The following is a 13,143-nucleotide window of genomic DNA, read 5'->3' on the forward strand; positions in this document are numbered from 1 at the left end:
TCCGCTAAGGTTACAAGAGGGTAGCCACCCAACGTTAGTTTTATGGAAAATAGCCATTTTTTCTTTTCTTCTTTTTCATAAAAATGACAATGACTTCAGGTAATTAAACTGGCATTTAAAGGGTTATAATTCCTCAAAATGATTGAATTTTTGGCAGTTTTGTAAAATGCTGAAGTGGATTAAGAGATTTATGCAGAAGAAATCAGAAAAAAAAATTAATCTGTTAAGTTTTTATAGCAGTTTTTTTGACATAGATGTTTTTGTCCGCTAAGGTTACAAGAGGGTAGTAAATTAAAAGAATGCCCGAGGGTTAAATTCGTTGTGTAAAAAGTTAAAAATATACTGGAGCTACCCCTTAAAGGTGCTGTGGTTACAACCACATCTTTCCAGACTTGTAAATAATAAGAGGAACTGAAGACTTTGGAGGATCTTAAAATACACATAGACCAAAAAGGAGAACATTTATTTCACAGTGTTGACAGGGACATGTCAAGTTGAGGAAATTCAAACTGGAACTGGACAAAGCTATTATATCCTACAGGGGTTTCTACAAGGAAACACAGGGCAGGACAATGGGGTCGCCAATAGTCCAATACCAATAGTCCATGTCACCTATAGTGGCCAGTCTTATTATGTATGTGGAGTTAAGTTGGAAAGGAATAGTGTGCTGTGTGATGAAAGCTTACCGTTTTAAGTATACTACTTACTATATGGAAGACTGATTCACACCCCCTCTCTGGAGCACAAGCTGGGGGTCGTCGAAACACTACAACATCGAACACAGACCCACACAAGGATGTTAAGAAGAAGAAGAAGGAAAGAGATGGAGCAACAAACACTTCAGACAGATCCAACAGACTGAGCGGAGATGACAACAAATGAAAAACTGTTGTTCTGGCTATCAATGAGTGATTAGAGAAGATTAGCTTCCTCTAATAGCAGACCACTCTCCACTGGTCACTTATAACTGAAAAAGCCACTTGGATGAGTGGTGCATTGTCTTCAAGAAAACTATACGTCTAACAAGTTGTCTTTGTTCTCAGCCATGACCTCTGACAACCAAATTCATCATTGAATCCAAGAGAACACTATCAGAGTCAAATTTGAAGACATTCATGTAACATATTTCTGAGATATATTGTGTGCACAAAGCAAGATGGATAATCTAGTCACAGGCACAGAGGCATAAGAGAGGCAGGGTCACCAGCAAGGCCTTTGTGAGTGTGTCTGTAATGGTGTAATAACTGAATAACTGTTAGACATCGGCTATATAAATGCATGAGTGGTATCTAAAGGCAGGTGATTTATTTCCTACCTTTATATATGTATATTTGCATTCTCCTGCACACTGTACTCTTGTTGCCCATATACCGTGTGCAAACAGTGGAAATGGTTTAATTCATCATTTAACGTTTCCAAATTTTACAGTAAGACATTGTCTTTGTCAATTCCAAATTTCCAAATTGTGGTGCAACCTTGGTATTGCTATTCTTACACATCATTGAACCTTGAACCAACTGAACTGTATTTGTCCTTTGTCCAAAAAAATGAAATTGATGAGATGGGATAGAATTTCATTAGACTCTGTTTAATGATTTTGCAGCCTGACATAAAGGAAATTAGCATACATGATACACATGTCCATCCTTGTTGCAACCATTTGTGAAAAATCATCATTCTTCTCGGGGAGTGATGTCAAAGTGATATGGCTTTCATTGGATGATAATTCAAGCACGCACGAGTTCTTAAAGTAAAAATCCCTCTTCTGCAACAGTACCTGTGTGACTGAGGTTAAAAAAAAAAAAAAAAAACACAAGAAAAGAAATGTGAAATGTTTGGTGTCATATCTTCATAAAATGTATGCACAAATTGAACCTACTGAATTTTACACACTTGAGGGCTATAACTAACACTTTCTTCTTAATTTTAACACCAAACTCATTTTCAGATTATTGAGGAAATTACCATTAAGCAAACAGAAGAATAGGGATTAATTGCAGTGCAGTGATATAATTATTTTTGAGTCAACAAACAACTTTCACGTGAACAGTGTTAAATTACTGAATTAAGCACCTCGTGTTTTCCAACAATCATCTGACTTTGGATCTTCTCTTTCAGAAATAAAACAGACATCAGCTCCCTTTTTGTTGTCCACATCCCGCTGTGCAGTAAATGGTCTATAAAAAAAAGTGTTAGCGACCGGCAACCAATCTACTTTTGAAAAACAACAACTTCCAGTGTGGTGTTCGTCAGAATAAAAGCAGGAAAAGACGCACGATGTAGGATCTTAGCCAGTGACTATCAGTATAAAGACTGATTGTTAATGAAGACTAGAACTTCTCTTAGGTCCATATACTTGCTTCCCAGAGTATTTTATATACACATGTCACTTGCGGCAGGATTAAATTTCCAATCCCACAACGCCCAGCGCCAGCAGCACCAACGACACTAGGCTCAGAGTGGGCGTGATCATAGATGCTTTACCTGAGGAACAAGGGACAACATAAAACAGGGTGATAAAAGGACACAGATCTTTAATCATTGTGAATTTGTTTCAGTCTTACCCTTAAGCCTGATCATTCGCACTGGGCCATCTCCTCCTTCATATCGGCCACGAACCATCAGTTCATAGTCTCCAAGCTGAGGCATGGGGAAGTCCATGAAGTGCCAGCCAGTGATGTAGACCTTCCCATAGATGTAACCCGTCTTTCTGAACATGACCTGAGATACAAAAAATGTAGATGATTTTCAGTTTTGCGATGGTTTAGATATCTATAGCAAAGCTTTATAATACCTACCTTGTAGTACAGGGGGAAGGAGATATTGCCAAACCAGTCGTACTGAATATGATCCCACCACACATACAGCCATTTTCCTGTCCAGCTGATGTAGCGCCACATCCTGGGAGGATCTGGTGGTGCTGTAAAGAACCAATACATTAACCTCAGTATACATTGTAGTATTTTATTGTCCACAGATTGTGAGTTATCCGACGTACGTGGTCTCTTTGTGAACATCTCACAGTGTTCACCAGGTGGTCCCAAGCCTGCTCCATTGAAGGCACGGACCTCAATGAGGTAGTGAGAATCTGGCAGCATGTTCTCCAGCCTTGTCTGGTTGACCGCCGACGAAACAAATATACGGTTGGCTCCCGGCTCTGGATCGTCATACTTTCTCCAGTATTTCACCTGGTTAGCAAGGTTTTTGAAATCAGTTTTTCAGTTTATTCAATGAGGCATATTAGCATAACAAAGATTCATGCTACGATGTTTCATTTAGGTTAACTAATACAGACATAAAAGCCTAATATGTGATAATGTGATTGCTGGAAATTTATCTGAAACAAAACTTTAAAATGAAACCCACTGTAACAATCCTTAAAAGATAAAATGCCAATTATCAGGGTCTATTCTGACACATCTTGTCAGTATGGGAACCCCTTGGCTATTGTCCAGTGACCTCTGGAGACAATGGCCAGTGTTTCAGTGCTTCAGGTGTAGCCTGTAGCTGTCCTGATAACAGTGAGTGACTTTCTAGTGTAAGTTTGCTTGTTACTGAAGGATTAGCAATAGAAACTACTCACCAAGTGATTTTTGTTTTGTGATTAGCTGAATTTGTAATAGAGCATTTATGAAATTATTTTAATTCTAGCATAACAAGACGTGCTAGCAGTCTGATGCTAATGCGACAATTAAGCCAGGTTGTTGTAAATTTTCTCTAACTTACTGTAGGTTTACTACTATCCTCAACTTGTATGGTTAACTCGTTGCCAACTACATGCAAGGTAAATCACTATGAGTGTGTAGTTTCTGTAGTTTTCAGTAGACCCAAAAAAGTTGTGCCAGCTCTTAGCAGATAGACATCATTGATAGATATTTTTAGCCGTTATCTCAGTGGTCCTGTACCTGGTATCCCTCAATATACTGCTGAAGGCCTGTTCCAGTGTCAACTACTGGCAGCCACCACACCAGAGCTTCAGTGGAAGACACTGGCCTGGCATACACGTCTGTTGGAGATTCTGTTGGTACTGGAGAAATAATGTGGAAAAAAAAAAAGAGAAAATGTTGATTGAAAGCACTAATGGTCAAAATCTATTCTAGTTCCACCAGTGACTAAAGTTTAATTGGTCATTTAAAAGTAAAGCAAAAATCTTTACCATCTCTTGGGTAGTAGACGACCTTGGTGAGGCTATAGGGTCCATCTCCTTTCACATTGAAAGACTTGATCTTCACCTGGAACTCTCGCACCTGGAAGTCTTCATCAGTCGGGACGAAGTAGGTGTCTCTGTGAACGTGTCGTCTCGTCTCGGGGTCCGAGATGGTCTCGTACCACCAGTCGTAAGCATCATGAGGCTTGAATGCCACGATGTAGCCAAACTTCTTGCCGTAGAAATACCACGGCTGCACAGGCTGAGAGGCGCAAGTGGAAAGAGCTTCTAGTAAACTGCAAAAACTTTACTTGAGCATGAATGAAAGGTTCAAATGGAGACACTTACTGTCCATGTGATGACAATCTCTCCATTTCTACCTCCATAGCCTGCCACGTCAGTGGGAGAAACCACTGGAGCTGAACGAAAAAAAAAAGTTTATACTTCTTTGTTTTAGAACATCTATTGTATAACGACAAATATTAATATTCTGTCCTTACGAGCATCCCAGGTTTTGATCTTGAGGGAGGGGATACTGGCCTCTCCAGATCCATACTCATTGGTAGCAATGATCCTAAACTGATACTCCATCCAGGGGTACAAGTCAGTAACCTCTGCCCGATCCACGTTGCCATCAAGAAAGGTTGGAGCTGAAAGACATCACATGCAACCGAGTTAAATTGCGTTGGAACATCAATTACATTTGATGATCAGACTTAAAGACAAGTATGCTGTAGTTTATTATATCTGTGGTACAAGTTGGCCCTCTGCTGGCAGTGAGCCGTACTCACAAGTGCTGGCGTCCCTCCAGTCATCTTCATTCAGAGCCCAGAAGTGCCTGGTCTGAATGGTGTAGTAAAGAATAGGGCTGTTATGCTCTGCTCCTTTAGTCCACAACAGCTTCACCCATGTGTCCCCAATCTCTTCCACTCGGATCACGCCAGGAGGCCCAGGAACACCTGGAGTTTGGTAATTAAATCGGAGAGGCGAAGGTAGACAAATCGACAAATGGGTAGAGAGGTATAATTATGAAATAAACTAACACTGACAGCTTTTAGAAAATCTAGCACTTCCAACAGTACATTTTGTGCATTTTGAGATCATTGTCTCAGGCAAGATATACTGCAACTGACCTACAACTTTGAGGTCAGCATAAGCAGTGTCGTTGTCCACCACGGTCTGTGCCGTGCAAGTGTAGCGACCTTCATGCCAAATTTGTGCATTCTTTATTCTCAAGTCACCACTGCCATCTTCATTCTGACAAAGTAAAGAACGTAAGACAAATGATTGGGAAAAGTTAATCCAGGCCAATGATAACAAAAAGATGTAGAAAATGCTGGGCTTGAATGAAAAATCACCCTACCAGAACACGTTCATAGTGTTGCCACTCAGCATCAAAGTCGATCACCCTGAAGTCTATAGCCCAGACGAATGTGATATCCAGCGTGGGGTCATACGAGGCAGTACAGCTCAGAATCACCTCATCACCAACCTTAACCTCACTGTCTTCAGGAGCTACTGTGATGATGGTAGCCTCTGGGTAAAAACAAAAAACAAAAAAAAAAAAACACCATGTTACGTTAAAATCACATGATCAAACATTTTCTCACTAAATATTCTCTGTATTTAGGTTCATACTGTACACACACTGACCCGTGATGGTAAGATACCCAGAGCTGTTGGCTTTTCCTTTGTCATTCTCGGCCAAGCAAGTGTACATACCCTCGTCGTTTTTGGTGGCATTGAGGATCTCCAGACTCCCATCAAACATGATGGAAATGCTAAAAATTAAAAATCAATTAATCTGCTTGACATGGAGAGTAGGAGGCATACACTGGTTAACAAAGGTGATTGTGTGTTGTGTTAGTTTTGATCCTAAACAAGACTACAATAAGCTGACAAAACGAAACAGTTGGTTCTTATTGTAGTCCGATTTTTGTTGTTTCCTGATTAATTGTGCTGACCGTGAACTGTTGTAGAGAAGCTCTTTGCCCTTCGTCCAGGTGTATCTAGGTCTAGGAGCCGCTCTGGGTTTACACTCAATCACCACCCGTCCATTTTTAGCTCCAAGAAGCTGCTTCTTCACAGGGTTGAACTCAAATGTTGGAGCGCAGGCTACAGAAGGAGAGTGACAATAGTTATTAGTTCCCTAAATCTGTTTCTCAATATTCAACAAATTAATAGGAATAGAGTTTTTTGAGGGAGCTCACTGATGACTCGCAGCTCAGCATTGGCGTATTTGATGCCCCAATAGTTCTCAGCGATACACTGATACATCCCAGAGTCATCAAAAGTGAGGCTGGAAAACTTCAGCTCACCTTTCCCATACTAGAAAACACACAAGACAATGTGTGCTTGAATATAATCTCAAAGAATCCTTACAGTGACACCTAAAACCTAGCTGATACAAGTTCCTACCATATATCCATCTTTGTACCAGCGGATGAAAGGGAAAGGTTTCCCGGCTGCCACGCAGCGCATGGTGTGCTCTGAGCCAATGTCGATCTGAGTGTTGTTGATGGTTTCCGCCCACTCTGGAGCAGCTGGAAATATAAAGTGGAATTTATTGTATATTAATGTACAATACATAGACATACAGCTCTTAGTGTATTTTGCACCCTCTAATTGACTCCACTTACACTCCACATAGAGCCAGGCCTTGTGGTAGTCTTTTCCTTTTGTGTTGATGGCTTCACACTCATATCCTCCAACATCTTCATACTGTACATTGTACAGATGAAGTACAGCTCCGGATTCACTTATTTCATGATTTGCTGGGAGGTCTGTGGCATCCACCTTCCTCCATACAATATGAGGGATGGGACTGAAAATGTACCAAGAGAGTTTTCTGTTACGATATGAAAAAATTGCATCCCATGGAAACACTCTTGGTTCAGCTTTAACTGAATAGTTCATGCAGCAATGAAACACTTCCAACAGCATGATCAGCATCTTCTGCTGGTAAACTCTTTGATATGTGCCAAAAAAGTAGCTTCACTTGATCTATTCGCCCAGAAAACATTATCTGAAAAGGCTAGCTTAGTTTTTTTTCCCCCCATTGGACTGATCTGTTTATTTGATTAAATATTCAATAGCTTCAAGTGGAATCAGTTTCCATTACTATTGATTTTACACCAATTTCTGCAATTTCATGCATTAACCAAACTTACTTTCCAAGAGCAAAGCACTCCAAGGTAATATTAGAGGCCAGCATGGCAGTAGTTTCTCCGAACTTCACCCTTATATCTGCTGGGTACTTTCTCTCCTCGCCTGAGCCAAATAAATAAATAAATTACATTAATTACATTAAAAATGAAAAAAAGATTTCGACTTTTTTCTTGTTTATCTGTAGCACAGTGACGAACCATCATCAGGAGGTAAAGGTATAAGAGGGATGAACTTGGAGAAGACACTCTTTCCTAAGATGGGACTAGAAACAAAGCAAGAGTAGTTTCCCGCGTCCTGGGCTTCCACCTTGGAGATGTACAGGTTCCCCGTCTTTTGGGAGACAAACCGGCGGCGGTCTGCGTTCAGGAAAACTGGGAACTCATTGTAGATCCAGCGGTAGGTCACCTCCTCTGAAAGGAGAAGCATAATGGAATGGAGCACCGAAGAAGCAAATTCAACTTCATGAGCACAGAAGAGACATGAAAACTTGAACATACCTGGCCAGGCTTTGGGGGGGACACACAGCAAAACTGCTCCCTGGCCTTGTTTGACAGACACTGGATCTCTTTCCTCATCAGGAAACTCTTGAATAACTACACATAAAAAGCAAACATAATAAAAAACAAACAAAATGATCATATTAGAAAGTTTACTGAGATAAGGTCAGAAGTGAAGACAATTTCTAAAAATAAAGACAAATCTAAACCTATAAGCAGTCCAAGACCTTCAGATCTATATCTTAATGTACTCATAAATGCAAAGGTGAAGAATCACTTAAAAGGTGGATCCAAATCTTCCCATCTTTTTAGACCTAAATCATTAATAGTGACTAAAATGTTTGGAAACAAAGAGTTTCTTCAGATTACCAGGCAACACGGTAACACAGGTTCCTTACATGCCCACAACAACATCTAGTTCTCATTGGTAAACCAATATTTTTGGATCAATCTAAGCTGTCATTTGTAGATCAAATACGTTATGTTGGTAAAAAATCCCTCTGTGAGGCTCATATTACATAAATGACGAAATGATTGTATGCTCACATCCAAACTTGACCCTGGCCTCTTTGCTGATGACTGTGCCATAAATATTCTTAGCCACACAGATGTACGTCCCGGCATGTTTCTTCTGCAGAGGGTTGGTGATAACCAGGTTCCCCCCAACCAGGCTGTAGTGCTCGTCTGGCTGCTCCATCAGCTTGATTTCCCAGTTATCACGGCGCCACCTAGCAATGATACAATACATTGCTATCATTGCTAGCATACAACACATTCTATACAAACCATACAAAATGTGTGGAAAACTGTTAAGTCATACAACACAATGTGGTATAACCCTACAGGACAATTTTCTATTTTAGGAAAGGCTGTTTAACCTGTATGAAGCTGGTGGGTTTGCACGTGCCCTGCAATTCATGGAGATTCTCCCATCAGGAGAGTCTTCAGTGTAGACCACATCCACAGGTTCCTCTTCAAATATGGGGCCATAACCAGTAGCGTCCTCTGATCAGTTTAAAAACAAAAAAGTTAATGCGCAGATTTAAAAAGATCCTGAATGTGCAGCGTTTTTTCTCTTTTTTAAAAAAAGAGAACAAAAAAAAAAAAAAAAAAACAGAACTCACCTCCAAAAATTCTAGGCTCACCAAACAAGACGGCCACTAAAAAAGTAGAAACACTGTCAGTTTGTAATGCGCTGGGTTTGAAACACACTATCACTTTGCTCCGGCATCACTCTTTCCCCTTACCTGTGATGGAGGCAGAGGAGGAGAGGGCCAGCAGCAGTAAAGCAGTGAAAGCCATGACAAGTCAGAAGATGGACTCACTGCAGCTCAACAAATGGACAGAGGCAGGACGTTGACGGATGTGCCATAGAGGGCTGACAAAGACAAGAACCAAGAGACATTTTTTTTTAATCAGGTTGACCAAATAATTGAATGCGATTTTCATGTGTTGCAGACAACTATTAGGAAACTGTTAGCTGTGTAGTATTGGCATGGCGTCCCTAGCTTTGCACAGACACAAATTTGTTTAAATGATTCAGGATGTGAGTGACTCAGCAGAAAAATGCACGAGTCGAGTGAGCATCCACAAGGACAAGCGCACACACTCCTGCTCCTGCTGCTCCCGCACAAAATCCCACAGCTGTCTATATGCACAGAATAGTGCAGCTTTGCCGCCGTCACCCATGCTTGCACATCACCTCTGCAGGATGAAACAGCAGTTCTGCTTTGTGCAACTGCAGCCAAGCCTTTCAAACAAGCAGGACATAATGGGCGAAGCGGAAGGGAAGAATCACAGACAATAAGATGATGGGGAGTGATTAGGGAGCGGCCTGGATAAACCCAGGACTCACAGAGATGATGCTGGGTGGGGGAGGGTGTGCCTCTGTGTATGATCATAAATTGTCCTGGTGAAGGGAACACACGATTTATTGCTAAAAACCATTAGGTACAAGGAAAATATACTTGTTGTGCCATTTTAGAAGGAAGTATTTTACGCTTTGCCCTTAATGTAAGTGGAATTAATCCTATTGAATGAGTACGCAGATATTGCAACTGAAGTGGCTGCTAAATTGGAGTGGTGTGTTAGGCTAATGTGTCTACAGTCCAAGTCAAGAGTGTGAATATAGTCCATAAACATGGAATTCAATGAAGTGCATCATCAGTTGTAAAAAAGCCCTAAAAAGCCCATTTTAGGTTTACATTTCAGGCATATCCATCAGGAACCTTTACTGTGACAGGCTTTCCATAACAATGACTAATCCTGCTACAGGATTGGTAACGTCAGGTACTTAGTCTAAATGCTAAGTGATACCTCTGCCACCAAGAAATTAACTAGGACGGCACAGGTTATCATATTAGTAAGTTTAAATACATAGCTGATACACACATTCAAACTTAGAGGAAAGACACCAGTAGTTCCTTCACTATACGTAACAAACGAATATAGACCTACTGCTGCCATTGTTGATGACAGGCAGACCGAACATGCCGATGTGTTTACTCAGTTGGTTTAAATGAACCACAAGCCTTTGAACTCACTCTAAACCGTCATCTGAAAGCTTCAGCTGATAATCTTCCCACAGCGTCCGAGGGAGTGGTCAAGCAGAGGAAATGTGAAGGAAATCCACAATCTTCTTTTAGAAATGCGGGGACACCGAAAAAGTCATTGTTCTTGAGATGAGAAAGAAACACCGAAGTGAGGCAATAATAAAAGTGCCGGGCAACCACCCATTATTCTCATTCAGAAGCCAACCAGAAAATAGAGAGTGCACGCGAGAGATGGAGAGTGCACGCGAGAGATGGAGATCACAGGCGCACATGCACACCATTACAGAACACATCCTCATGCAGAGACTGCAGCACCGACTCCTCGTGGGCATCCCTGATGACTCAACACTAATATCAGTACAGTGCACAGCAGCACTTGGCTGCAATATAATACATGGCTCTATGCCTTCCATGTAGAGATCCTCACCCCAACATTAGTACTCCTTCCTTATAAGTCTGGCTTTATATTATAGAAGCAAACTATAGATTATAGAAACAAACGGTCCCACAGTTAATTCTGATCAATTCATCTGAGAGTGTTTTCATGCTGTAATCCCTTCACAGATCCTCTTTGGACAGACCAGCGGAATTTAGGTCAGCACATGTATTAAGTCCAGTGTGACGGTGACTGGCCGAATAGTCGTGTTTGCTGTTGTTTTTGTGGCTGCAAGAAATCACACTTAAAATTCATGTTTGAATTCATCATGACACTAGTTTGTCTTTGCATTTCTATTCAGACATGTCAGAACTAAAACATGGAGTCCCCATGTCTTAGTTCTGACATATCTGAATAGGGCCAAACATCTGGGATTTGAAGAGAGGAATGATACTCTTTCTCTGTCCATCTTGCAGCCATATTCACACCTGGCACAGCAGGATTTTTTTTTTTTTTTTTTTTTTTTAATTTATCACTCAAATATTGGGAGGGGGAGGCAGAGAAAGAAACACAGTGTGATATATCACATTTCTGAGTTGTTACATGTAATCTAGTGCATAAAGACTAAAGAATCTTTCTGCGGTTTAAGCTGGTATTCAGAAGCGGGACAATTCTTCCTCTGCCAAACAGATAAACAGATGCCATGATGCACCTAAGAGGTCCCAGCGCCCTTGACGCATAGACTACTGATCTGACACTTTCACCTTGCTTCTCCTCCCTGCATCGACTTTCTTGTTTTAGCATGTGCTGCCTAAAAGTGTACTGTGGGGTGCCAAACCAGACATCCAAGAAAAAAAAGAACAAAAAAAAAAAAAAAAAAAAAAAAAGGCTAAAAGTAAATGCGCAGCGCCTTACATCACTTCACCTCAATGACGAATGAGCGGCACCAGCAATTCACTCTGCTCTGCATTGCGGTACTCCCAGTGCCGGTCCATTTCTGCACTCCCAGCCTCCACAAATCCTCGATTTACTGTCCGATGTCCGGACTCAAGAGGCGACTAAGTCATGCACACTCTCTCGCGCGCGCGCGTGGTGTCGTTCTTACCTTTGAGGCGGAACGGGGGATTTCAGAGCACTGTCCGCATGGCACACCTGGACCCGAACCGCATCGGCCCACAGAGCCCACCCGCCGGAGCGTCCCGTTCGCACGAACTTTTCTATTGGACGAAAGAGCGTGAGTGAGTGTCACGTAGGGCTGGCAGCGGGGATGTTGCGCGATTGGTCCATGTGAGAGGGAGAATGGGAGGGATGCGAGCATCACGCCGCTGCGCATCCCAGGCAAGGGATACAAAAGTCATCACGGAGAATGGTTTAAGTGATCGTTTGCACCATAGGTTACTGAATTCATTGGATTAGGCTGATGCACACAAAAAATAAATGAAAAAAAAAAAAAACACAAAGTACAAGAACCAACAAGCCATTGCTATACTCACGACTTTAAACTGGGCTATATTCTTTTAAGTCATGCAGCCATGTGCTGTGCATCATAAATGACCTTCAGATCAATCTATTATTAATGGCACAGTCTACAGACACTATGCACTATGTATCATGAGATGTATGAGGGAGTCTAGTCTTTACTCTGGAGGATATGGTGGCACAAAATATATACAGATATATATCAGTAGTACAGAGCATGTACTTATTTGTCATCTTATATTTCTTATATTAACTTGGAATTTTATTGTATCTTTAATTTGTATCCTGCCTGGGATGGCTGCTGCCATCAAGGATTGTCATTGTAATGGGGTGGGCATGCCTGGTCAATTTTATTTCCTTCTCCTGTCAGTGGTTTTAATGTTGTGGCTGATGGGTGTAGTCACTGTAATGGTCATGTTTGCTCAGCGTTGGAGAGATACCTGCAATAAAGCTTTACATATAGATCTGAGTCAAGAACAGAGCAGATGTCTATTAATCTTTAGAGGATTAACTTTCAAAAGTTAATCTTTCTGCTGCAGAAAAATACAACATTTTATACACTAGGTGGCGCCACACACACACCGTTGGACGCTGCAATGAATTCAGCATTCAGTTATAAATACAAAAAACAGAACTAGTTTGAAATCCTGAAACCAACATTTATTTCATTTTTTAAACTTCATTTAAAATACAAAATATTTTGCAATATTATATGGTCGAGTAAACCCTTTGGACAGCCATTCATGCTTCTCATGTAGCTTCAACATTAACCAGAATGTCATATTATATCATATCATATACTATGTATCCTACTGTACGTTCACCAGTAACTGGAACATCGCTTCCATAGTATCCACACTCACATTTGCTGTCCTTTCATATGCTCCCAATTAGATTTCTTTGTTGCAATTTTTTTTTTCCTAA

The 13,143-nt window shown here is 41.0% G+C and overlaps 1 protein-coding gene across 3 annotated transcripts; it reads right to left on the reverse strand.

The window, feature by feature from the left end:
- Positions 1 to 1,567: 1,567 nt before the first annotated feature.
- cntn1b (contactin 1b) lies at positions 1,568 to 12,014 on the reverse strand. 3 transcript variants are annotated; one of them, XM_047575849.1, is made up of 24 exons: positions 11,846 to 12,014; positions 9,060 to 9,190; positions 8,937 to 8,972; positions 8,691 to 8,817; positions 8,359 to 8,540; positions 7,813 to 7,908; positions 7,513 to 7,725; positions 7,318 to 7,417; positions 6,787 to 6,971; positions 6,566 to 6,690; positions 6,358 to 6,475; positions 6,112 to 6,262; positions 5,801 to 5,928; positions 5,511 to 5,683; positions 5,281 to 5,404; positions 4,939 to 5,106; positions 4,648 to 4,797; positions 4,496 to 4,566; positions 4,157 to 4,409; positions 3,906 to 4,027; positions 2,999 to 3,188; positions 2,799 to 2,920; positions 2,565 to 2,721; positions 1,568 to 2,484 (listed from the first exon to the last, which is right to left on the reverse strand). In XM_047575849.1, exons 2-24 carry the CDS (start codon positions 9,112 to 9,114, stop codon positions 2,402 to 2,404), a joined length of 3,129 nt encoding a protein of 1,042 aa, XP_047431805.1. In that variant the 5' UTR covers positions 9,115 to 9,190; positions 11,846 to 12,014; the 3' UTR covers positions 1,568 to 2,401. The 3 variants fall into 3 exon arrangements, with proteins under 3 accessions (XP_047431805.1, XP_047431806.1, XP_047431807.1); XM_047575850.1 differs by lacking the exon at positions 11,846 to 12,014 and adding an exon at positions 11,656 to 11,811; XM_047575851.1 differs by lacking the exon at positions 11,846 to 12,014 and adding an exon at positions 10,356 to 10,590.
- Positions 12,015 to 13,143: the final 1,129 nt, after the last annotated feature.

Source organism: Mugil cephalus, chromosome 22 (genome assembly GCF_022458985.1).
Source record: "Mugil cephalus isolate CIBA_MC_2020 chromosome 22, CIBA_Mcephalus_1.1, whole genome shotgun sequence".
In the NCBI taxonomy this organism is placed as follows: Eukaryota; Metazoa; Chordata; class Actinopteri; order Mugiliformes; family Mugilidae; genus Mugil; species Mugil cephalus.